We start from the raw sequence: 21,016 nt of genomic DNA on the forward strand, positions 1-21,016 counted from the left end.
AAGAATGCAAGTATTATGTATTATTTGAATTAAAGGAGTAAATTGAAAGAAAAAAAATGATAAGAGTGAGATTGATGAGTGAGTTGAGTAGAAAAAAGATCACTGTTCTAAGTTTCCAACTAAACATCCATTAAAAGAACTCAATTTTTTGGTTTTTCATTCCATGATTTCCATACTGAGAGAGAGAGAGAGAGAGAGAGAGAGAGAGAGAGAGAGAGAAACTATTGATAAGAATACTGAAGAAAATAGCACAGAAAAAAAATAGTAAAGAGAAAAAAAAGGGGGAAAAGGTGACTTTTTTGAACATGGAAAGCTTTAGTAGACTGCCACTGTCTTAGTTCACGATTCCACGGCCCTCAGCTGGGGTCTCAGGCCGCCGCTCCGCCTGCTTCGGCTGCTGCACCGCCACCGGTCCCGGGAGCCCTCGGCCGCGGCGTGGGCGCCTCCAGCCTACCGTCGATGCAAGGGGCGCATCTCCGCTCGAACCACCCCTCCAGGTCGTAGTGCCCGTACCCCATGATGGTCCGGCCGGAGCACAGCCGCCCCACGATCCCCGCGATCACCCCCAGCACCATGATCACCGCCAGCACGGCGATCACCGGCCCAACGGACCCGCCGTGGGATCTGTAGGTCTCCACGTACAGCGGCGGCGGAGGCGGCTGCAACTGCTGGAATGGGAGCGACATCCGAAGAAAAAGAACCCTGAAAACTCGATCTTTCGCAGCCACGTAGTGTAATGGCACAAAAAGAACGGATCTTTGGATTGGCAAACCACAAAAAAAATGGTATCTTGATCCAAATAGGCCGAAAAAAATCAGACTTTGAACAGATTCCCGGCGCAAACAAGGCCTGGTAAAGGCGACAAAACGAATTCTGGATTTTGAGGAAGATTGAAAAGAAACCTGTTGGCAAAACGAGATCTTTTTTCCTTTTTGGCTTCTTTGGAGCTCAAACTGAGCTCCTCGAACTCCAAAGAACTACCGTAACCCCACTGCAACCCTCGCCAAATCAATCCCTAAGACCCTTCAATGGAGATTCGGTAGCAATATCCGGATTTCAGAGGCAAAGAAGAGGGGAAATGAGCGGCTTTTGGCGAAAAGGTGGGGTTTCTGCAAGCTTGCCTGCAAGAGAAGAAGGCTTTAGCCGTGATCCAGGACTGGCTGGAGCTCGACCCAGATGGACTACGCGCTCGACGCGTGTCCTATCCGACGGCAAGGGATTGTCCTAATGGTCGGTGTCACCATGCGTTGTACTAACTCTGCAGAGCTGAACGTTATAGTGGACACTTTCCCTTCTTTATTGCCACGGAGCACAGCCCCAACCCCAGCCATTGTTCGCCATCGGCGAGATTCCTGAGAGCTCTCTCAAGATCATCTCGACAACTTCGCTACAGGGGAAGGCTTCCTTTGGCGCAAGGTTTGGTGTGGCTTTCCGGGTGCTGTATATATAGCCTGAGAACCATGGCATGCTTCAAAAGAGTCGATGTTCAACGGATCGATCTGGCTAGGGAATGTATGAAGGAGGACGGACTAGGATGGGGTGTGCAAGGATCAGAGATTCGTCGACTGAAAGGTGGGGACGAATTAACCCAGTCAAAGATTTACTGAAGAACCAAAGGGAGAATGTGCACAGAAGGAAAACATACAAAGGAAACAAGAAAGAAACTCGATGATGTTGACGAGACGCAAGCAGACTCCATGGTCGGTGGAAAGTAAGTAGAAGAAATCTAGAACTGGAACTGTTTGACATGTCCTTTTACGTAGCAAATGCCTGAAAGGATCCTGCTTTGTCCTGCGGATGTTGTTGTTTCATCAATGAAGCATGCTGGATGAGTCATTGGGACCCCATTCCATGCTGGATAGAATGGACTGGACATGCAATTTATCTGATAAAGAAGGAAGAATTAGGATGGAGTTTGGATGAGAAGTGATTGTGAACTAAATTGATTGGTGGATGCACACCAGTCTCTGAATCTTAGGGAAGAAACACAACTTAGAGGGCAACATACCAGCTCTGGTGGTCTTCCTCCATCCTCATTGACACCAAAGAGGTTACTTAGTATTAGTTCCCTTCAAATCTCTCCCTGCTTAGTCTATGACCTTCAGTTCAACCTCTTCATGCAATCACACCTTCCTGTCTATTGTTAAGTCTCAGTGCTTCAGTAGATATAAGCCCTTTTAAGACCTCTACTCCTTTCTATAGTTACCTTTAATTAATTTATCCTTTAAAAGATTTGTGAAATTTAAGTCATTGCATATGGTTGTTAGTGAGAAATTTGTAGGAGTTGATTGTTCTTCCTTTTCTTGTCCATTTAAATATGTTATTGACTGGTGTACTCAACATCAAACTGATTCTTGGAGAACAAAGATCTGCATCTGCACCTAAAAAAACAAAAAAATATGAGATACTTTTATAGTCAGATCAATTCTGGAATTTTTCCATGTTAAAGGTGAGTTCGAAATCTTATCACATCATGTTGTGATTGCCATATTGCCATGAAGTTCAGAACAATTTTTCCTTTTTGGCATTCACAAGTACTGATTGTGCACTGATATTATACATGCGAAGATATATATAATACACACAAACACGAAGACACACTAAAGACTACTATGTATTTAGATGGCAATCTGATAAATTGATTCTATCTCTCAGAAATGTATGTTCCTGTGACCCTCCGATTAAGAACTCGTAAAATGCCACAGATAATGGATGCCCATTTGAGAATTATTTGGCTAATTTACAATTGTCTTTTCTTCCTCAACCATTATCCTCCAATTAAGAGTTTGTTATATGCTAAAGTTTTTTTGCTCTTGTCATGTGCAATTGTCTTTTTTCCCTCAACCCTTCATTAGTGTTTATCTGAAATGCCTTCACGTTCCAAAGTCTCCCAACTGTTGCCACTCTTTCACTGTTAAACAACTCTGATAAATCTTCTCTTCTTTGATAAAACTCTGACAAATCTTAGTGACACACAACTTCTTGGATTCCTTTTATTTAACATAATACAGTTGTTTACATTTCCGAGTCAGCTAATTTTGTGTTTTCCATTTTCTTCTACCTGATCTTGCAAAGTTCCCAAATTCTCTCCAACGATAAAATTAAGCAAAAGATTATGGAAATCAAGTGTGTATTTACATGTTTATTGCTTTTTAATTTTTAATAACGAAGTATATTGCTACTAATAGACACAGAACTTTCTCACGAGTTACAGTCATTCATGAATTCACAGGCTTGTTGTCAAGGATCAGGACAAATCATGCATATATGATCACAAATATTGTATGCTGTTGTAAAATCAAAATGAAAGCCATGTGTATCACTGTAAAGACCATGAAACAATTGGATTTAGTAACAGGAAAAGGCTTCTTCTTTTGCAGTTGAGAAAAGAATAACTTCTTTCCTGCACAAAAAAGAACAAGAAAACAAGTGGAAGATTTGATATGCAGCCTATCTTTCTTTTTTCTTGGTGCTGAAAGAGGAGATAAACTTATGACACAAATGGCAGGCAGCAGCACAATGCAGATCACCGAGTACCATTAATGCATGCAACGAAACGGGGGTTTCCATACTTTCCGGCCTTGGCCTGCGGCGAGTAGAGCTCCAGGGAGATGTCTTCTGACGAGTTGCGACTCCGGTGGCTCTTGTGATCTCCCTTGAAGCTTCCAACCTTGATCGGTGGTGGTCGCATGATCTTGAAGCTGTTGTTTCTGCTGAACCAATGCGTGGCACTTGAAGGGGATGAATTTCAAGCACCAGTAGGTCCTCCTTGATCTCCTGATTGCTTTGTAGATGCATGTGATCGGTCCTTCCATTGTCGACAATGGTTGGAAGCTTCAGGCTCTGGTGCATGTGTAGGCAATGAACCTTCTGCAATGGCTTTCTCAGACAAGTGAAGACCTTGACGAGTTTATTCTTCTTAGTAATTCTTAATTATTATGGACAAGTCATAGATCTTGTCTCAGATTGTAATTTGTGTTTCTCTGTATAGTATGTATGAGGCTAATCAAGATTTATGATGATGACAAAGTTGACATTTGTGATTTCTTACAAGACCATTACAGTATGGTTTGTCATCTCAGTATTGCCAGCTGATGATTGTTGTACAATGATTCTAGGTGTGTGAGAAGAACAGAGACATCCTACCACACTGTGACACTTTCCACATAATTATGCCCTCAGAAATCACCTCAAGCACATTTTGATGTCTGCAAAAGGAAGAAGTCATAGTGCTGATAGCATGCCTCTGTCATGCACTTCACCAATCTCAGCCTCTCTCTCCTCAACAATTAGTGGTCCTGACTTGACCTGCATCAGGGAAGGCAAACTTTTTGAGTGTCATGGAGATGTCAAGGGGATCAACCAGAAGTCTTCTTTGTTGACATCATGAACATAGCATTCAAGGAAGATTGGACTCTATCATGAGTTTGTATGATGAATGAAGTATTTACTGAATTCATATAATTATATTTTTGAAGGGAAAAGAATCATTTGACTATTAGTGTCAGAATTCTATGAAGTGGTGCCACTCCACCTCTCAGATCAAAAAGGTCCTTGTTCTCAGCTGGAATAGTTCTCCTATATGTATCCAATGCCCCAAACCCACCATCCATCCCAAATTGGTCCACTGCATGCAACCTAATGTCCCCGCAAGGAGGAATTAGGCATCAAGAGGAAAGAATCAGGTTGGGTGTTTCCACTGTTCCTCAGTTTGGCATGAACTATTTCTACTTATCTTCATCAAAAGAAAATGATCAAGATGGGGGGACAAGTCTTTCCTGGTTTAACATCCCAATTTAATCCAATATAAAAAATGAAAGAAGAATTGAATTAATTTATTTTTAACAAATTAATGAGTTGATTATCCCATCAATTCGGATTGTGATAGATTTGAATCATCTTGAAAGATAGTATATATATTTTTACATGAAAAGGTATACTCTATTAAGATAGAGATAAAACCTGATATTACTGGTCTAAAATAAGTTCATAAGAATTTGATGAGTATAATATCTAGATTTAAATATTTTAAATTAATAATTTAAATATAACAAATTAATAAGTCAATTATCCGGTTAGGTTATAACGGAATAAGTTTGCATAAATCATTTTGAATGACAATATACATATTTTTATATGAAAGATATACTCTCACATAGATAGAAGTTGATTTTTTTAGATATAAAATTATGATGAATTAGATTTAAATTAAATATAATAATGAATGGTACATAGTAGGGGATGATTCAACCATGAAAACTTATTTTCAATATATATGCCACACCATCCAAAAATATTGCCAAGTTCAAATTTTGGAGGGTAAATTAATATTTTATTTTACAGAGATCATATTTACCTCAATATATTTTAGGTTGTATTAACTACATCAGAATTTAAGTTATTATTAAATGATATGTTAAAAGACTTAAAAAGGCCCAGCCCAACCCATTTGCCTAATGGGCTATTGGAATCCGTTTCCCTGTCACCTCTCTTTAGGCCAATCCGTTTCCCCATTCCCATCCTTTTAAACGCCGCTTCCTTCGCTTCCTTCCTTTTTTCCTGTCTCCTTACTCGTCTCCAAAATGACCTATTTACCCTTAGAACATAGGGATATATCATATATTCTCTTCAAATATTAAGATCTATACTCACATCAGTCACTACTAATCATTAATATAAAAAATTAATTTTAATGTAAGATAATTAAAATGAATGAACTATTTTTTATTTTTTCATCATATTTATATCAATTAGAGTTTCAACTAAAGAGATAATACGGAAATATATGGTGGGGATATATGCGTAATTTAGCCCAAAAGGGGCCCGTAATAAAGAAGAAGAGTCTCTTCCTTCGTGGAGGAGTCGTCATTCCTGCTCTCGGAGCAAAGCAGGCATCTTGTGTTCTGTCGCCTCCCCTTCGTCTTCTCCGTTTAGTCTCTAGCAGAGAGATCTCCTTGCCGTGTGAATCGCTCTCTCGTTCTCGCCATGGATGAGGAGTACGACGTGATCGTCCTCGGGACCGGGCTCAAGGAGTGCATCCTCAGCGGCCTCCTCTCCGTCGATGGCCTCAAGGTCCCGCCCCTCTCTTGATCTGATTTCTTTTCTTTAGGGTTTCAATCTGTTGTTTGGATTCGGCCATGGTCACGCTCGTCCGCCGGCTAGGACCCCTTTTCAACGACCAAGATTCTTTCCTGGGTTCCCTGTTTTCTTGGTGTTGGTCTAGGTGTCGTGTTCTGGAATTGTTTGTTTCTCACAGATAGTTGGTGGCACTTTCTGCTTGTTCCGGTGTTGTTTCGTTGAGTCGCTGAATTCACCTTGGAAGATCGGATCTTGATGTTAAGCCGCTGAAGTTACCTTCACAGATCGGATCTTGATGTTACGTCGCTGAATTTACCTCGAATGATTGGATCTTGATATGTTCTGCCAAGCGGGCCTCTTCTCTGCTTCATCTGGACTTCATGTTGCTTGTTTGACTTCATTTTGAAGCGGGATTCTAGGCGATACTTGGGGTCAACATGTCCTTTAGATGCAAGGGTTTAGAAATGCGTTGTTGGATCGATCTGGCGAGAAATTTATAGCAAAAGCTGTGGAAGTACGATGTTCTTTATGGCTGCTTCTGACAAGTGCTTGATCACTTGAGTTGATTTCAACCCGAAGTTGATTGTTATGCATTATAAATGCAATTATGATTGTATCGATCCTTCTGTTTGGTGCAGCTTCAACAATGGCAGTCATCGTTAAGCTTGAGAAGTAGGAACAGAACTGCTCGTCGTGTTGTTTCAATTAATATGTTCCTTTAGTTTGGTGCTTGTTTGATTTTTATGTAGACTTCATAAAACTTACATTTTATCGCAACTTGTTTTCATTTGAACTTACAGTCAACTCAATTGTTACCCCCACTGAAAAGATTCCATGGCTTCACCAACAATTAGGCATTTGCAGTTTCTATTTAGTTTCCATTTTTTAATTTATTTTTGAAGCTACTGCAGCAGATTTGCTGTACTCTTAAATATGAGTTAACATCTTACCCTTGCTTGGTCTTAAATTGTTAACCAAGCTGTCTTATTATTTTCTTAGTATATTGAATTGTTTCTGGGTCCATTTTTATTGTTCTTGTTGTTTATAGAATATAAATTTGCTGAACTTCCAAACATATTGACAAAAAGGTTGTTGAACTTTTTTTTTTGACATTTTCTGCAAACTTTTTTTTTTGACATTTTCTGCAAACATATAGAATATAAATTTTCTGCATACATACATACATACAAACAATCCAACTTCATGCTGCAGAGTCAAAATTAGTATCCATTGTTTTAGGTTCTGCCTCAAAGGAAGTATGCTTTTATTTCAAGTTCCAGTAACTACTCTTTAATTCAATCAAATACTTGCAAACTTCTAATTCCTTTTGCTGGTTGCATTTCATATCATGAATGATGAACTTTTGATGCCAGTATGCAAATAGGTGTAAATGCTTTCTTGGTTTCTGTGGAATCTTTTACTCCAAATCTGGTGATCTTTTGCTATTATAAGATCGCAGCTGTATAGCATCCTTTTCCTTGTCAAAGTATGATATAGGTACAGAAAGTTTGTCATGAGGAAATTATTAGTTCTAACTTTGTTCTTAATATTTTGCTATTTTGTTGGCTCTTAACTGATGTAAGATATACTTTTTGCCCTCATCTTCCAGTAAGAAGAGCAGCTTTCCTAGTGTTTAAGATAAAAAAAGGAGGATATATGTTGTTATTGAACTTCTATTTACTGGATTTATATCATACTATTAAGGCATGCTGGTTACTTTTGTATGGGGAAAAACATGTAGATATTCTGCTGAGAAATCACGAGAATTATCTTAAATGTGCATATTCTTCTTCTTAGCAGTTTCTTTTTTAATTTGCTAAAACATATTTACTTGCATGTGTTACAGGTTCTACACATGGATAGAAATGATTACTATGGAGGAGAGTCAACCTCACTCAATCTTGTCCAGGCATGCAACTTAATTCTGGATCTCATTGGATGTTATTGATCATATACATGTGCAATGATTGGACCTGCCTAGATGTCAATGTCAAACACTCTGATCTTACATAACTATGCTAGATCGAATTTTTTAATTGATAAAAAGAGAAGCCATTTCACCCTAAGATGAAAAAGGATGGTGGTTCTCCAGTGCTTTTAAAGAAGAAAAGGGATTACTATGAGTTAGTAGTTGTTTGTACTGAGATCATTAAGAAAAGGAGATTGGATTACGTAATTATTCTCTACAATATTGTTTTCATCTAGAGTTACACTTGAAGTGACAATCAATTGATTATTAATTATCTTACATTTTTCTGAACTTCCTATACTGTTCCTTTCTTTGGCAGCTCTGGAAAAGGTTCAGAGGTAGTGATAAGCCTCCAGCACATCTGGGATCTAGTAGAGATTACAATGTTGATATGATTCCAAAGGTTTGTTCCTTTGTTTCATTTCTCTAAGCATGATTATCACATAGATTAACATTGTCTTACATGCTCTTTGGTAAAATATTACATCAAAATGAGGTGTTAGAGTAGATTTGGATTTGGTTGGGGGAGGGTGTGGGAATTGGTCTCGGTTTTGATTGGATTGGGGGCTAGGTGAGGGAATTGTGTTTGGATTGGGTTTGGTGATTTGGGTTGCTTGGGCTACTTCAAGTGGGTGCCTGGGATGTCTAGAGCCTCAATTGAGGGTGGCTCCACCAGGGCTAGCCGAAGGTGCCTCCCTCAGGGCCATATGAGGTGCTTGGGCCTTGCCTTACGTCCCTCACTTGTTTGAACACCTAGGCGAAGTGCTGGAGTGCCTCTTGATGTCACTGTTTGGTTCAGTCTTTAAACTCTACAGTTTTTTCTCACAGTTAGTGGAAATAATCAATTGAAGCAATGAAATCAATTTTGGGGCTTATACTATGTTTTTTCATGTCTGCATGTTCTGTTGTGAATTGTGATTTTGAAAGTAACATATTAATCATTCTGTTGCTAGTTTATGATGGCCAATGGTATTTTGGTTCGCACACTTATACATACTGATGTCACAAAATATCTATCTTTCAAAGCTGTGGATGGTAGCTACGTCTTCAATAAAGGAAAGGTATTATTGATCTTTGTTCTTTTTCTGTCATCATTAAGTTGTTATTTGTCACACTTGCTGGCTTCTCAAAATGCTTACATATAATATCTGCTCCTTTTTCTATTGGTATAGATCCACAAGGTTCCTGCCACTGACATGGAGGCATTGAGATCTCCTTTAATGGGCTTGTTTGAGAAGCGTCGAGCTCGAAAATTCTTCATCTATGTCCAAGATTATGATGAAAATGACCCTAAGACACATGAAGGTTTGGACCTTACAAGAGTGACAACAAAAGAACTTATCTCGTGGGTATCCTTTAATCATTGATTGCATTTATTAGTACAATCGCAGGAAGTTCTTGTCTTTGCATAAATAGGATTAATTGATGCAGTTCTGGTAAATGAAAGTTTATCTGCAGCTTCACATGCTGTTTTATTCTTCAACATCCTTTATGTTTTACCTTCCTATATAAGGTATAATTGTTTTATCAAAAGAGTTGTAATTATAAGACACCTCTAGCGAACAAGTAGAAATGTAAGAGGTTTTCTGTTTGTTTCGGATAAGTCTTTGATATTGACAAAGATCTTTTTTAAACAATGCATATACATGCCAGAAAAAAGAAGCAAAGAGTAATGTATATAACCTATTATGCTCTCAAATGATTTGGCAAAGGGCAAATTAAACTCATATGGAGAGTAATTCTTTAGGATAAATTTTCTTCTAAATGAATGATAGATTGTACAGTATCAGACACCATAAGTGGGAGTGTTTTTTGTGAGGAAAGAAGCTTGCTAGTAATGGAGAAGAAGATAACATTTAACATTATAAAATCATAAGCTTCTTAGGCTTTGCTCATAACTTGATGGATCACTTTTACTAAAGAAGGAATTGGATGTTGGGTTTTGCCATACAGCAAATAGAATATCTTCTTTTTCTCGATTTGATACTAAGAGTTTTGTTTAATCAGAGGGGGTTTGTCCCTTTAGTGACTTTGGGAGGTAAACACTCTGAAGTTGGTTGTCCGCTATTTAGATTCTTAGCAATATCTTTTTCTACGTAATGTTAGACTATGAAGATGACTTTTAATATGAAAAGAAATACAAGAAAAAATTATGTGGTTACTACTAATGACTAAATCTTCCTCCAGGAGTTAATTTTGTGTAGTTGTCAATTTCTTGGCAAGGACAGTTTGTACTGTCTACGTGATAGTAGTTAAATCTGTTACCATTCACTTAATCCTTTCAGTAACTGCTATTTAGTTTATCATTGTGAAATTTCTGTTACATTTTAGTTGATCAGTGGTTTCCTTGCATGTTGAATTTTTCGTCAGAAAGGATGATAAATAACAATAATATTTTTTTAATAATTCTATATACTTGCAACTTGGGTCTAGGATTTAAAAATCTCCTTGGTTTGGGACATTTTTTTAATTTTTCAGAACCTTAAATTAAAATGAGATTCTCTATCTTTGCAGCAATAAATTGAGATTTGCTATATCGATTATGGTTTTTGATTGTTGAAAATTTTTTCTTCATTGCTTTTTGACAGAGAATTATCACTTGTATACTGTTGATCTGTTTCATTAGAAATCATCAGTTCACTTAACCATTTCTGTCATAACAATGTACCTAGTTCCTTGCGCTAGCAACTAAATGTGACGTTTCTTTGTTGGCCAGAAAATATGGTTTGGATGACAACACAATTGATTTCATTGGACACGCCTTGGCCCTTCATAGAGATGATAGATATCTGTATGAACCTGCACTTGATACTGTGAAAAGGATGAAGGTACTTATTGCCAAGTCCATGATACAAAGTTATTTAGGATTCAATTACTATCATATCATCGTTCCTGTCAATTTCTGTTGAACAATGGGTTCATTACTTATTTGTTTTTCAAACATTTAGAAAAAAATACTGAATGTATTAGTAAAAGAAGTACACTATATTTGTCAAAATCTTTGTGCTACCAATCTTGATTCCTTTCATTATTCGGATTCAAACACAAACCAGTCAACAGAAAGTGGCATTATCTTAACTCACAGATGAGACTGCTAAGTGGGTTGGAAAATGTACAAGCATCACCAACAATTAACAATAGCTATATACATAATTTTGGTAAGAGAGTTGAATACTCCAAGTAGCTTAAACAATGTAAATCCTGTTCTGATTCTTTGTTTACTTGAAAACAGTCCTTCTTATGGTACTACACAGATATGCATAAAAATTGCTCTGTAGCTGTTACTATGTGCTTATTTAGATTTTTTCCTTGTCAATTTCATTTGCACTCAGTGATTTGTCCTTCTTGTCTGGTGTCTGTATGTCTATTAGTTTGTTTTGTAGTTATCTGCTTTATATTCAAATTAATGCACATCTGCATATTTCGTGTTGTTTTTCTAAGTGAGAACTGCTGATAATTCTTAATGAGACTGACTTGATTTGTTGCTCGTTGTGGTGTGTTGCTGGTACTAATGTTGGTATCGCTACATGTAATAGCTCTATTCAGAATCCTTAGCTCGTTTTCAAGGAGGCTCACCGTACATATATCCTTTATATGGACTAGGAGAGTTACCGCAGGTTTGTCATTCAATTTCACAATCTGCATTATGAGAAAATATTCTTCTGATTTTCTTGTGTTCTCACTGGACTTACAGGCTTTTGCTCGCCTTAGTGCTGTTTATGGTGGGACATACATGTTGAACAAGCCAGAATGCAAGGTATCTGTTGGTGTCACTTTATGCTTATCATTGCTTCACATATTATGGAGGCAAAAAGCACCAGATTGTCATCTTTATTGCTACAGTACCCATGCTCTGGTTAATTTAGTTTTTGCATTGTCATAGCTAATATTTTTTTGACCAATCCAGGTTGAATTTGATATGGAAGGAAAAGCTTGTGGTGTGACATCAGAAGGGGAAACAGCTCGATGCAAGAAAGTTGTATGTGATCCTTCCTACTTACCAAACAAGGTAAAGCATCTTCAGTTTACATTTAAATGAAGTTAGTTTAATAGTAGGTGGTAGATCCACTGGGATAGCGGTGGTATAGTTGCAAGGTACAAACAAGGTAAATCATCTTCAGTTTATATTGAAATGTAGTTTAATAGTTGGTGGTAGGAGGATAATTGTGGTATAGTTGCAAAGTACCTGCTTTGGTGAATAATTGCTACTGAGACTGCTGTAACGGACTAGTGTGATGTCAAATTTGCTAATATAAGATTCAAAGTTGTTAAACATATTGCTAAGCGGCTTTTGATTGATAGGTTAGGAAGGTGGGAAAGGTTGCAAGGGCAATCGCCATTATGAGCCATCCGATCCCAAATACAGATGAGTCTCATTCAGTGCAGGTTATATTGCCACAGAAGCAACTTGGACGCAAGTCTGACATGTGAGCCTTCCCAGAGCAAATCATTTCTCTTTTTATATGCAATCAAATTCTTTCTGCGATACATCTTCCTTTTTATTATTTAATTTTTCAGTTCATTATATTTCATGATTCCATTTCTTTTGGTTTGACAGGTATCTATTCTGTTGTTCTTACTCTCATAATGTTGCCCCCAAAGGGAAGTTTATTGCCTTTGTCTCCACAGAAGCTGAGACTGATAGGCCAGAGGTGGAGCTGAAGCCCGGGATTGACCTACTTGGACCAGTAGATGAGTTATTTTTTGAGACTTATGATCGATATGAACCTGTCAATGAACCTTCACTGGATCATTGCTTCATCTCAGCCGTAAGTTCCCATGATATTTCTTTGTTACATTTTTTAATTTAAATTGGTGACGGTTTAACAAGTCTAATAATGCAGAGTTATGATGCAACAACCCACTTTGAATCAACTGTCACCGACGTCCTTTCAATGTATACGATGATCACTGGAAAGGTACCACTTTTGCAAGGTTCTATTGATTTAAATTTCTATTGAATTTGAACAAGTTCTTACGCCCTTCATTTCGCCACAGACTGTTGATCTCAGCGTGGATCTGAGTGCTGCTAGTGCTGCCGAGGAATGAGGGCCGCAACTTGTGCATGATAATTTTTCTTGATCGAGCTCTCACTATGTTATTTCACAAGACAATTTGACGACCTGTGGCACTCAAAAAAAGTAAAAACAAGCGATATGTTGAATCATTTTATCATGGGGACTTACAAATGCTTTTCTAAATAGTGATATGTTGAATCATTTGAAGTACTTAACAATGGACCTTTGCTACCATCTCATATTGATTCATGTTCCTGTGGTGCTCTGATTCCATGCCCTTTTGAGAACATATTCTTCTCGTCTCCAGTTACTATGGTATATGCCAAACATTCTCTTTTCCTATCTGAAATTTGAGGAGCAAGCTGATAAAATTATCATCAAGTTCGGCATGTATTTGAGCAACTTCTTGGATGGTGATGGATCATAAGAAAGTCATTTCAAAATAAGTCTTCCAAGACTCTTCGAACATGTGTACGTGTATGTATATATGTATGTGTATGATGTACGCAAACTCTAGCGTCTGTTCAGAAAACACACAAAAGATTGTCAAACTCGAAGAAATACAAGAGAAGAAAAAGTCAATGCAGTCTTTGCTGCATTTACAAGCATGGCATAAGATGCAATTGGAAGAAAAAGGGATTTTGGTACTGATACTAATAGAACAGCTCCAACTGGAATATTCACATAGGCATATCTCCTGTACTTGCATTTATAAGCATCTTCTTTGGTTCTTTGACAAAAAGAGTTGGGCAACAACTTGAGGCATCCTCCCATCACCTCCATCACAAAAGTGATGCCCATGTATAACTTTCTCAAACTTGGAAATCTAACTCATGATATATATGACTTCTCTCATATGTTGTGTCATGACAAATATACAAGAGTACAAGTATGATATCTGGGCATGTAACTCCAGGCAACTTGCTAGCTAGAGAGGGAACGGTTCAGGACACATTTGCACTGGTGGTCGCAGATCTTCCCTCTTCCAAGTCGGATTCTGTCTGCTGAACCAGCTTCTGCAGCTCAATCTTCCTCGAAGGTTCATCCTGTCCTTGGCTCGATCTGACGAGCCCGTTGCCCTTTCGCCTCTTTACCTTTTGAGCCCAGTCCATTAGCCCCTCTTGCACATGCTCATCAAATATAGCTTTCTTGAAGTAACTCCCCATCTTTGTTACAAAGAAAAAGATCAGCGCCGGCATCATTCGAGGCGATTAAAGTAACAGCTAACTGGTGGTGTTGTTACCTGGGTGACGATAGCATAGAGCGGCAGAGTGCTGTAGCTGCAGAGGAGCTGAATCACAACCCTACAAAGGACGGAAAGATGTGGTTTAGAACAATAACAGAGCCAGTATATTCAAAGCAAGAAGGTGAGAAGCTGCAAGCTACCCGATCACAAGCCTGGGGACGATAAAACTAATTTGATCCATGATGCAGGAATCAAAGCCAAATGTGGTCTGCACAGAAAGAGGAATCCATTAGTTTCTTTCTTTCTAATTATTGCAGAGAGAAGTACAGAAGCCAAATGCTAAACCACAGTGCAAATTCATAGAGGATTTGATCATCTATGATGAGAAGTATGATACTGATTTGCTTAAAGAAAAGTGAATCGTTTCTAAGCTGCTTACTAATATCCAGAAGAAAAATGCGATCTCAAAGGCATTCTGAAACAGGATAAAGTGAATCAAGTTAAGGACAATTCGGGGCCGGCGGAACCAGAAGTGATCATCTGAGGGCTTAACCACCAAATCGCCTTGAATTGCAGAATGTTTTTCAGCAACCTCATGAGCCAACTGAGTGATGATATGCTCCAATTTAGTCCCAACAGCAAGCAGAAGCTGCAAAAGTCAAGCAAACAAGACGAGATTAATAAGTTGCTTAGCAATATTTGGTGAGAACACCAACAAGCAACCTCTAATCATGGTGGGCGGCTCTCGATTATAAAGCATTATCAAGAAAGCCTCATAACGGCTCTCAAAGCCAATTGTCAGATCAGATTATTCATACAATTTCCTCAGAACAAATAAGTAATGAAAATCAGATCAAACCTGAAGTTGTGCTAAAAAATATAGTTTATACATGCTGCCTAGAAATAGTAGACAACTCTGCTTCCAGTGATTACTATTATTTCCAGTACCAATCGACGCATGAGATGTTCATCGAAAAGGGCATTGTGTTTGGTGCTCTACAGGCACATGATCCTGAACGTTCCTTAATTAATGATTTCAATGCCTCAAGTTCTATCAAGGCAACTCATACTATTAAAACATGCTTTTAAATATCATACCATACAGCACCAACCAACATGGTTCTCCTAGTGGCATCTAAAACCTTGTTCTGAAGAATATCCAAACTCCACATATTCAGAGTAAAACTAATCACATGGAGCATACCACATCTATAAGCTATTGTAAAAGAATACTTACAATCAAAGGAATAAATGATATCCAAAAATATGTGTGCCAACCTGCACAGGCAAAACAGATGCATTAGATGCCATTTATGTGCATTAATCAGAAGTAAAATCGTTTTCATGAACATAATAGGCAAAAGACAAATCGCCAGTTGAATTGAAATCCCCTTCGAGCAGCACTACATAAATATCTTTGACTTCCTAGCCTAGAGCAATAAAGGCAACAGGGTGTCCTCGGTTTGCAAAACAACAAAATACCTACTATTAGGCTTCCTACATGGAATCTATCTTATAATAGACTTGACTTGATCAGCAAATGCAGACAACTAATCATTTGATATTCTTTGGAAGGTCAAAGAGTAGATGCAATTGTACTTCCAATGAAGTTGATCCATTCAATCATAACGAGCATCAAATCATTTCTCTCTTTAGCTACAATAAGACAAAGACAAATTTATGCTAAAAAAAATGCAACAAATGCTTGATATCTCTTGCACAAGACTTCTGAAAAGTAGAAAGTCAAAAAATTACATACGGAATTAGACAGATCAAAATGCAGTAAGAAAACCCATTTCTTTTATCTGGAAATTGAAAAAACACGTTATCTATTTCTTATGGTTAAGCTGATTCAGACAGCGATTCCGTTAGTCCTATATATCATCACATGCTTATTTAACAGAACAAAAATGTTCATGTTGGAAAAGAAAAAGAATATGTAAACAAGACAATATCATTTTGGCACAAAGAAAGCCAACCTCTTTCTCTTATCTATACCAAATAACATTGATTAATTAGAGAGGACCTGAAGTTTATAATTGTAAGAAACAAAAATTATATGAATTTGTATGATCTTGAATTCAATTTACAAGTTTAATAAAGCGGGAAACAAGAAGGAACTATGTACTGCAATGGCCAGCAGAAAGAAAGGTATGAGATGGTGGTAACTTACCATTGACATTCAGCAACAAGAAAATGAAGACAAACACCCACAGATACCAACTGAAATGAAAGGAAAAACATAAGAACCAGGATGATAAAAATTCTTGAACAGCATCAGATTGTCATTTAAAATGCTAATGATTTAATTCAATCTAATCAGCATTACAGGTTTAAGCAAGAACAAGTATTCTATAATTATAATTACCTTATACCAACAACTTTCTTGAAATCAGCTTCAAGTGTCCGGATCATGTACTTGTGGAAGTTAAATTTTGGATTTCCTTGGCAATGAGTCTAAGAGCAGAAGGATTTCAAGTTTAAGTAAAAGATATACAAGACTTCAAAATTAGCTTTGCATGTACTTGAAAAGTTTCAGTTAGCAATTCAACTTAATGTGAATTTAAGGACCATAAAAAAAAAAGGGTAGATAATATATTTTGGCATTCAAGACAATTTCTTACCATGATGAAGCCAAGTCTCATTGTGGTGTAATCTGATTTAGTCACAGATCCATAGAACTGTTTGACAAAAGAATGCTGAAAGCAAAACAAAATATATTAGTAAGGTTATTCTCGAGTCTCTTGTCCAGTTAATTGGAACAAATCTTATGATTAACAAATACATCAAGAACAACTTCATCCAAGCAATATTGTAGTTGTAAGCTGGATCTTTGACAAGAATAAATTAGCTTATATGCATAAATAGAATTTAATATCAGAAAACAAAAAATTGCTGCAGAAATTTGGGGCATTGGACCTGACTAAATAGCATCATTCTGAATTGTAACTTTTGTAAATTTTCCTGAAAATTGATGATAACTACATGTAAAAATGCACCAAAAAACTAAATCTCTATACAGAAAGAGATCTTGGTATTTCTAAATTTAGCGATGATTCATGAAAAGATAAATAAATTGAAAACTTTGGTGAACACCAGCTTCAAGTTGTTGCAGTTTATTCTGAGAGTATGACACTCACTTGTTCTAGAAGATACTTGTAAAATTTCAAAGCCTCATAAAGGAATGAAAGACGGCTTCAATGTGCAAGGAGATTTATAAGGATGATGGAGTGAGGAAGGTTAACATGGATGTACTGTTCAAAGATGATACGAAAATTTAACTCCTAGTATACATGTAGAACTCTGACAAAAGTGTCAGAGACTTGAAAACAAGAAAAGATGCATTAATTATGTCTTAAAGACAATTTGATGGCTTGCCTGTTCTTGTTTGGTGACTGTATGAGTGTAACTCAAAGATGGATAAACTTTTCGTCAGTCTCATAAATTTCTACCAAATATGTATTGCTCCTGTGAACAGGGAATATAATAGAATGCACAAAGCCAGAGGTTCGGTGAAGTTAGTTGGGTCAATGATACATTTTATTTATGACATACATAATTTGATACCTCAAACAGGCATTCAAGCTGAGTACTTAAAATCATAGACAAGACTGTTTCACATTTGTTAATATGCAACATTCGCGTTCCAAATTCATTTTTTTCTTATTTGACCATGGAGAAATAATAAAGTTAGTCCAAATTTAGGAAAATATTTTAAGCATGATGAACCAGTATCAAGACAGTTATGATGAGTCAACACTTGTATATATCATGTATTACTTACCAACCAACTTGTGAACACTGAATCTGCACCAATGCCATTGAAGCGGTCTCTGATAAATTGAAACTGATTTACATGGGTGACCTGTTTGGGAGCTGCACCTAGTAGCTTACTAATGTCAGCGACTAAAGTTTGGTCTCAGATACCAATCCAAGATCACTAGGTAAAATACTTCAATAATCCAACATTGAGCTAAAAAGTCCAACCATACCATCTCCCGTGATTTCTTTCTGGATTGAATCCTCCCACTGTTTCCACTGACGTATCTGATAAACAAACAGAAGGCTTAATACTTAGCATACTTCAATTTAAATCTTCATAGCATATCCATAAAATAACTGACAAGTAAATTGATGAAAGAATATACCTTTGCTCCTCCTAAAAGCATAGTTAGGGCACTAAAAGCAACATGAGTGACCGCGAGGACGAAAATAAAGATATGCAATTGATGAATTGCCTCAAGAGACAAGAGTGGGACTTTTCCCTGAAAAAGAAAGAAGAGATCAGGAAAAACGTGCTACTGCAAAATAGTTCATAATTGAAGAGTCACTTTGAAGGTGGAGAAGGATAATATGAAGTAAGATATGTCATGCAATTTGTGATTATAGAATAATCTGAATGGTAGGCTATGTCAGCCACCACCAAAGTATGTTCAGTATCTGGTTATATGTACCAGTGAAGAACCTAAAAGGTTTTCGTTTATTCTTTTTGGCATAGTACAATTACTATCTTTAAAAGGGAGAGTGGTGCATATACTTCTATTGAGTTATCCATGCATCCAATTCACTACCATACAACACTAGTGGAGTTCTTTTTCATCAATAAGAATGTTTCATAACTGTTACAGATAAAATGGGTGCATATAATCTTCACCTGAATATGAAGGTGAGTGTTCTTTCTTAGTTTCTTTTCTCTAGACCCTCTACTCATGAACCAAGGGCTAAGAATTACAATTTCTTTTGCCATTCACATACTCAAAATTTCTTAGTATAGGTTTCATGAAAAACACACAAAAAGCTTTATTGTACATCATATACCTGTATGTAACTTGCCTCAGGTTGCTTCTAGCATTTGTTTTTTTTAGAGAAAGCACATCAAACGGTAGGATCACGTGTTCCACAAAGTCTTAAGCTTCGACGGTGGCAGCATTTAAGCTGTAAATCCCAACAATATGAGGCTGGTCCATTGAGGCAAATATTACCACATTATAACTTCTATAGCCTTTCTTGCTCTTCCTAACCAAAACATTTTGTTTTAATTTTCTTTTACATGCCATGAGACTTCTAGTCTGAAATGATTTGTTGTACAAACATATCTTTTCTGAATACGACCAAAGCACTACAAATTGAGTTACTCATTTTACTCTAACATCTGCTATCTTAAAATTTGACAAATGCATGCACAGATTACCCTAACTTTATATCAACATTAGGTTCCCAGTCAATATGGTTTCTCCAAGTTATTATATATGTTTTCCCCAAATTCAACACAAGCATAACCAAGCATCCTGTGGTACATAAAAGTTGCCTGCCAAACATCATACTATGAGCCGTCCCCAACATTCCTTCATCCTGATCACAGATCTAAAGATACCATAACGTCATTTTCTCACAACGAAATATATTAACCATCTCTTTAAACCACATCTTCATGTCTTTTCATGTCACTATTTATGAAATTACCATTACTGATGCAAAAAGAACCGACTTTCACAATTGACTTCACAAACTATGATTTTGCACAAAAACAACATTAGGAGACACTGAAACTAGCTTAAGTTTAATACCAAGAACCTTGATCAATCTTTCGAGAAATAACAAAGCCCCCATTGCGGGGCTTTTGTGAATTTGTTCAAGAACTCATTAAATTTTCTTTATCCCATATCTGAAATATAATTATGCAGAGCAGCGAAACAGTATGTACAGGAATAAACGTGGATTGCTTCAAACAAACCTTGCTCAAGCAATGAGCGGCGGCGCCAGAACCACCTCCTGCGAGCAGCCGCCGACCGACGCCTCCAAAATGGCCAGCAGAAAAGGCGGTCTGGAAGTGGGCCTTGGTGATCCTTTCTTCTTTCTTGCAGGGGAGCATGTGAAGGCTCCACCCTTCGGGGATGCAGATCCCTTGAATGACTCCTTGGAACACCGTCAGCAGCAGCGAAATGAACCCCAAAAGCATTAATTCTGCTCATGTAACCCCCAAGATCCCAGCTTTCATAAACGACAACCCATAAATCGACAAAAGAGGGAGAAACGAAGGGAGATGGAGGCGAGAGGCACCTTCTTTCACCTTCTGGAGAGCGTCGAAGAGCGGCTTCTGGTTTTTCCTCTTGAGAACCTGAGAGATCAGCCAATTAAGCAATGCAGGGAGTTCAAGAAGCGGTCAGAGTCGAGAGAAAGGAAGGACCTTTCCGAGGCGATGGAGGAGGCGCTCGGCGACGAGGGAGATGACGACGATGAGGGAGCAAACGGCGGCCACAATCCACGTGGGAGTGAACTCCAGTTTCATCTCGACCCCCGCAGCTGCTGCTGCACCTTCCTCCGCCATTCCCACGCTTCCTGAGACTCCTCACTCGATCGAAGCAAGTTGGACGAGAGGATCCAAAGCTGTTTCCAGAGATGATCTTGACAAGAGACCAAAATTTACGAAGCCAAACGCTACCCGAATCAGCGACGGAGCGAGAAGAGACGTTGGGGTTTATTATTTGGTTGGGAAAAGAACTCGCCTTTCATTTTCTCGCCGAAAAGCAGCGAAAAGAACTCGCAAATTAATTTACTTAAAAATGCTCTACTTATATATATATATATATATATATATATATATATATATATATATATATATATATATATATGGTAACTTTTTAAAGAAAATATTTATATTCTGCATATTTTTCAAAAGATGCTTTCTTTTAATATCCCTAATTCAAAAAATATTCAAAATATCACTGAAATTTTTTTCACCCTTTCGTTTATCATTTTTAAATG

At 37.5% G+C, this 21,016-nt stretch overlaps 3 protein-coding genes across 4 annotated transcripts; 1 reads left to right on the forward strand and 2 right to left on the reverse strand.

Annotated features, from left to right (window-relative positions):
• Window positions 1-368: 368 nt before the first annotated feature.
• Window positions 369-686, reverse strand: LOC135642961 (uncharacterized). Its single transcript, XM_065159441.1, has one exon. It carries the CDS (start codon window positions 684-686, stop codon window positions 369-371), a length of 318 nt encoding a protein of 105 aa, XP_065015513.1.
• A 5,166-nt stretch (window positions 687-5,852) lies between these two features.
• LOC135643300 (guanosine nucleotide diphosphate dissociation inhibitor 2-like) lies at window positions 5,853-13,304 on the forward strand. The gene is made up of 13 exons (XM_065160091.1): window positions 5,853-6,072; window positions 7,925-7,987; window positions 8,367-8,450; window positions 9,001-9,108; window positions 9,220-9,392; window positions 10,764-10,875; window positions 11,584-11,664; window positions 11,742-11,804; window positions 11,955-12,056; window positions 12,350-12,474; window positions 12,606-12,816; window positions 12,892-12,966; window positions 13,046-13,304. Exons 1-13 carry the CDS (start codon window positions 5,986-5,988, stop codon window positions 13,094-13,096), a joined length of 1,335 nt encoding a protein of 444 aa, XP_065016163.1. The 5' UTR covers window positions 5,853-5,985; the 3' UTR covers window positions 13,097-13,304.
• Window positions 13,305-13,713: 409 nt separating this feature from the next.
• LOC103992653 (MLO-like protein 1) lies at window positions 13,714-20,782 on the reverse strand. 2 transcript variants are annotated; one of them, XM_009412447.3, is made up of 14 exons: window positions 20,439-20,782; window positions 20,312-20,369; window positions 19,986-20,215; window positions 18,400-18,516; window positions 18,244-18,298; window positions 18,036-18,127; window positions 16,876-16,950; window positions 16,620-16,708; window positions 16,425-16,474; window positions 15,489-15,529; window positions 14,691-14,900; window positions 14,452-14,519; window positions 14,309-14,369; window positions 13,714-14,231 (listed from the first exon to the last, which is right to left on the reverse strand). In XM_009412447.3, the coding sequence occupies exons 1-14, from the start codon at window positions 20,577-20,579 to the stop codon at window positions 14,010-14,012; spliced, it is 1,509 nt and encodes a 502-aa protein (XP_009410722.2). In that variant the 5' UTR covers window positions 20,580-20,782; the 3' UTR covers window positions 13,714-14,009. The 2 variants fall into 2 exon arrangements, with proteins under 2 accessions (XP_009410722.2, XP_009410721.2); XM_009412446.3 differs by having other exon boundaries at window positions 18,036-18,133; window positions 20,439-20,781.
• Window positions 20,783-21,016: the final 234 nt, after the last annotated feature.

This window comes from Musa acuminata, chromosome BXJ3-7 (genome assembly GCF_036884655.1).
Source record: "Musa acuminata AAA Group cultivar baxijiao chromosome BXJ3-7, Cavendish_Baxijiao_AAA, whole genome shotgun sequence".
In the NCBI taxonomy this organism is placed as follows: domain Eukaryota; kingdom Viridiplantae; phylum Streptophyta; class Magnoliopsida; order Zingiberales; family Musaceae; genus Musa; species Musa acuminata.

Excerpts from the sequence above, each read along its gene's own strand:
- LOC103992653 (XM_009412446.3), bottom strand. The coding sequence starts at position 20,579 with ATGGCGGAGGAAGGTGCAGCAGCAGCTGCGGGGGTCGAGATGAAACTG. Across the intron at positions 18,299-18,399 it reads TGCTTTTAGGAGGAGCAAAG|ATACGTCAGTGGAAACAGTG; the intron begins GTATATTCTTTC and ends TTTGTTTATCAG. Across the intron at positions 16,709-16,875 it reads TGAGACTTGGCTTCATCATG|ACTCATTGCCAAGGAAATCC; the intron begins GTAAGAAATTGT and ends TTCTGCTCTTAG.
- LOC135642961 (XM_065159441.1), bottom strand. The coding sequence starts at position 686 with ATGTCGCTCCCATTCCAGCAGTTGCAGCCGCCTCCGCCGCCGCTGTAC.
- LOC135643300 (XM_065160091.1), top strand. The coding sequence starts at position 5,986 with ATGGATGAGGAGTACGACGTGATCGTCCTCGGGACCGGGCTCAAGGAG. Across the intron at positions 12,057-12,349 it reads CTTCCTACTTACCAAACAAG|GTTAGGAAGGTGGGAAAGGT; the intron begins GTAAAGCATCTT and ends TTTGATTGATAG. Across the intron at positions 12,475-12,605 it reads CTTGGACGCAAGTCTGACAT|GTATCTATTCTGTTGTTCTT; the intron begins GTGAGCCTTCCC and ends TTGGTTTGACAG.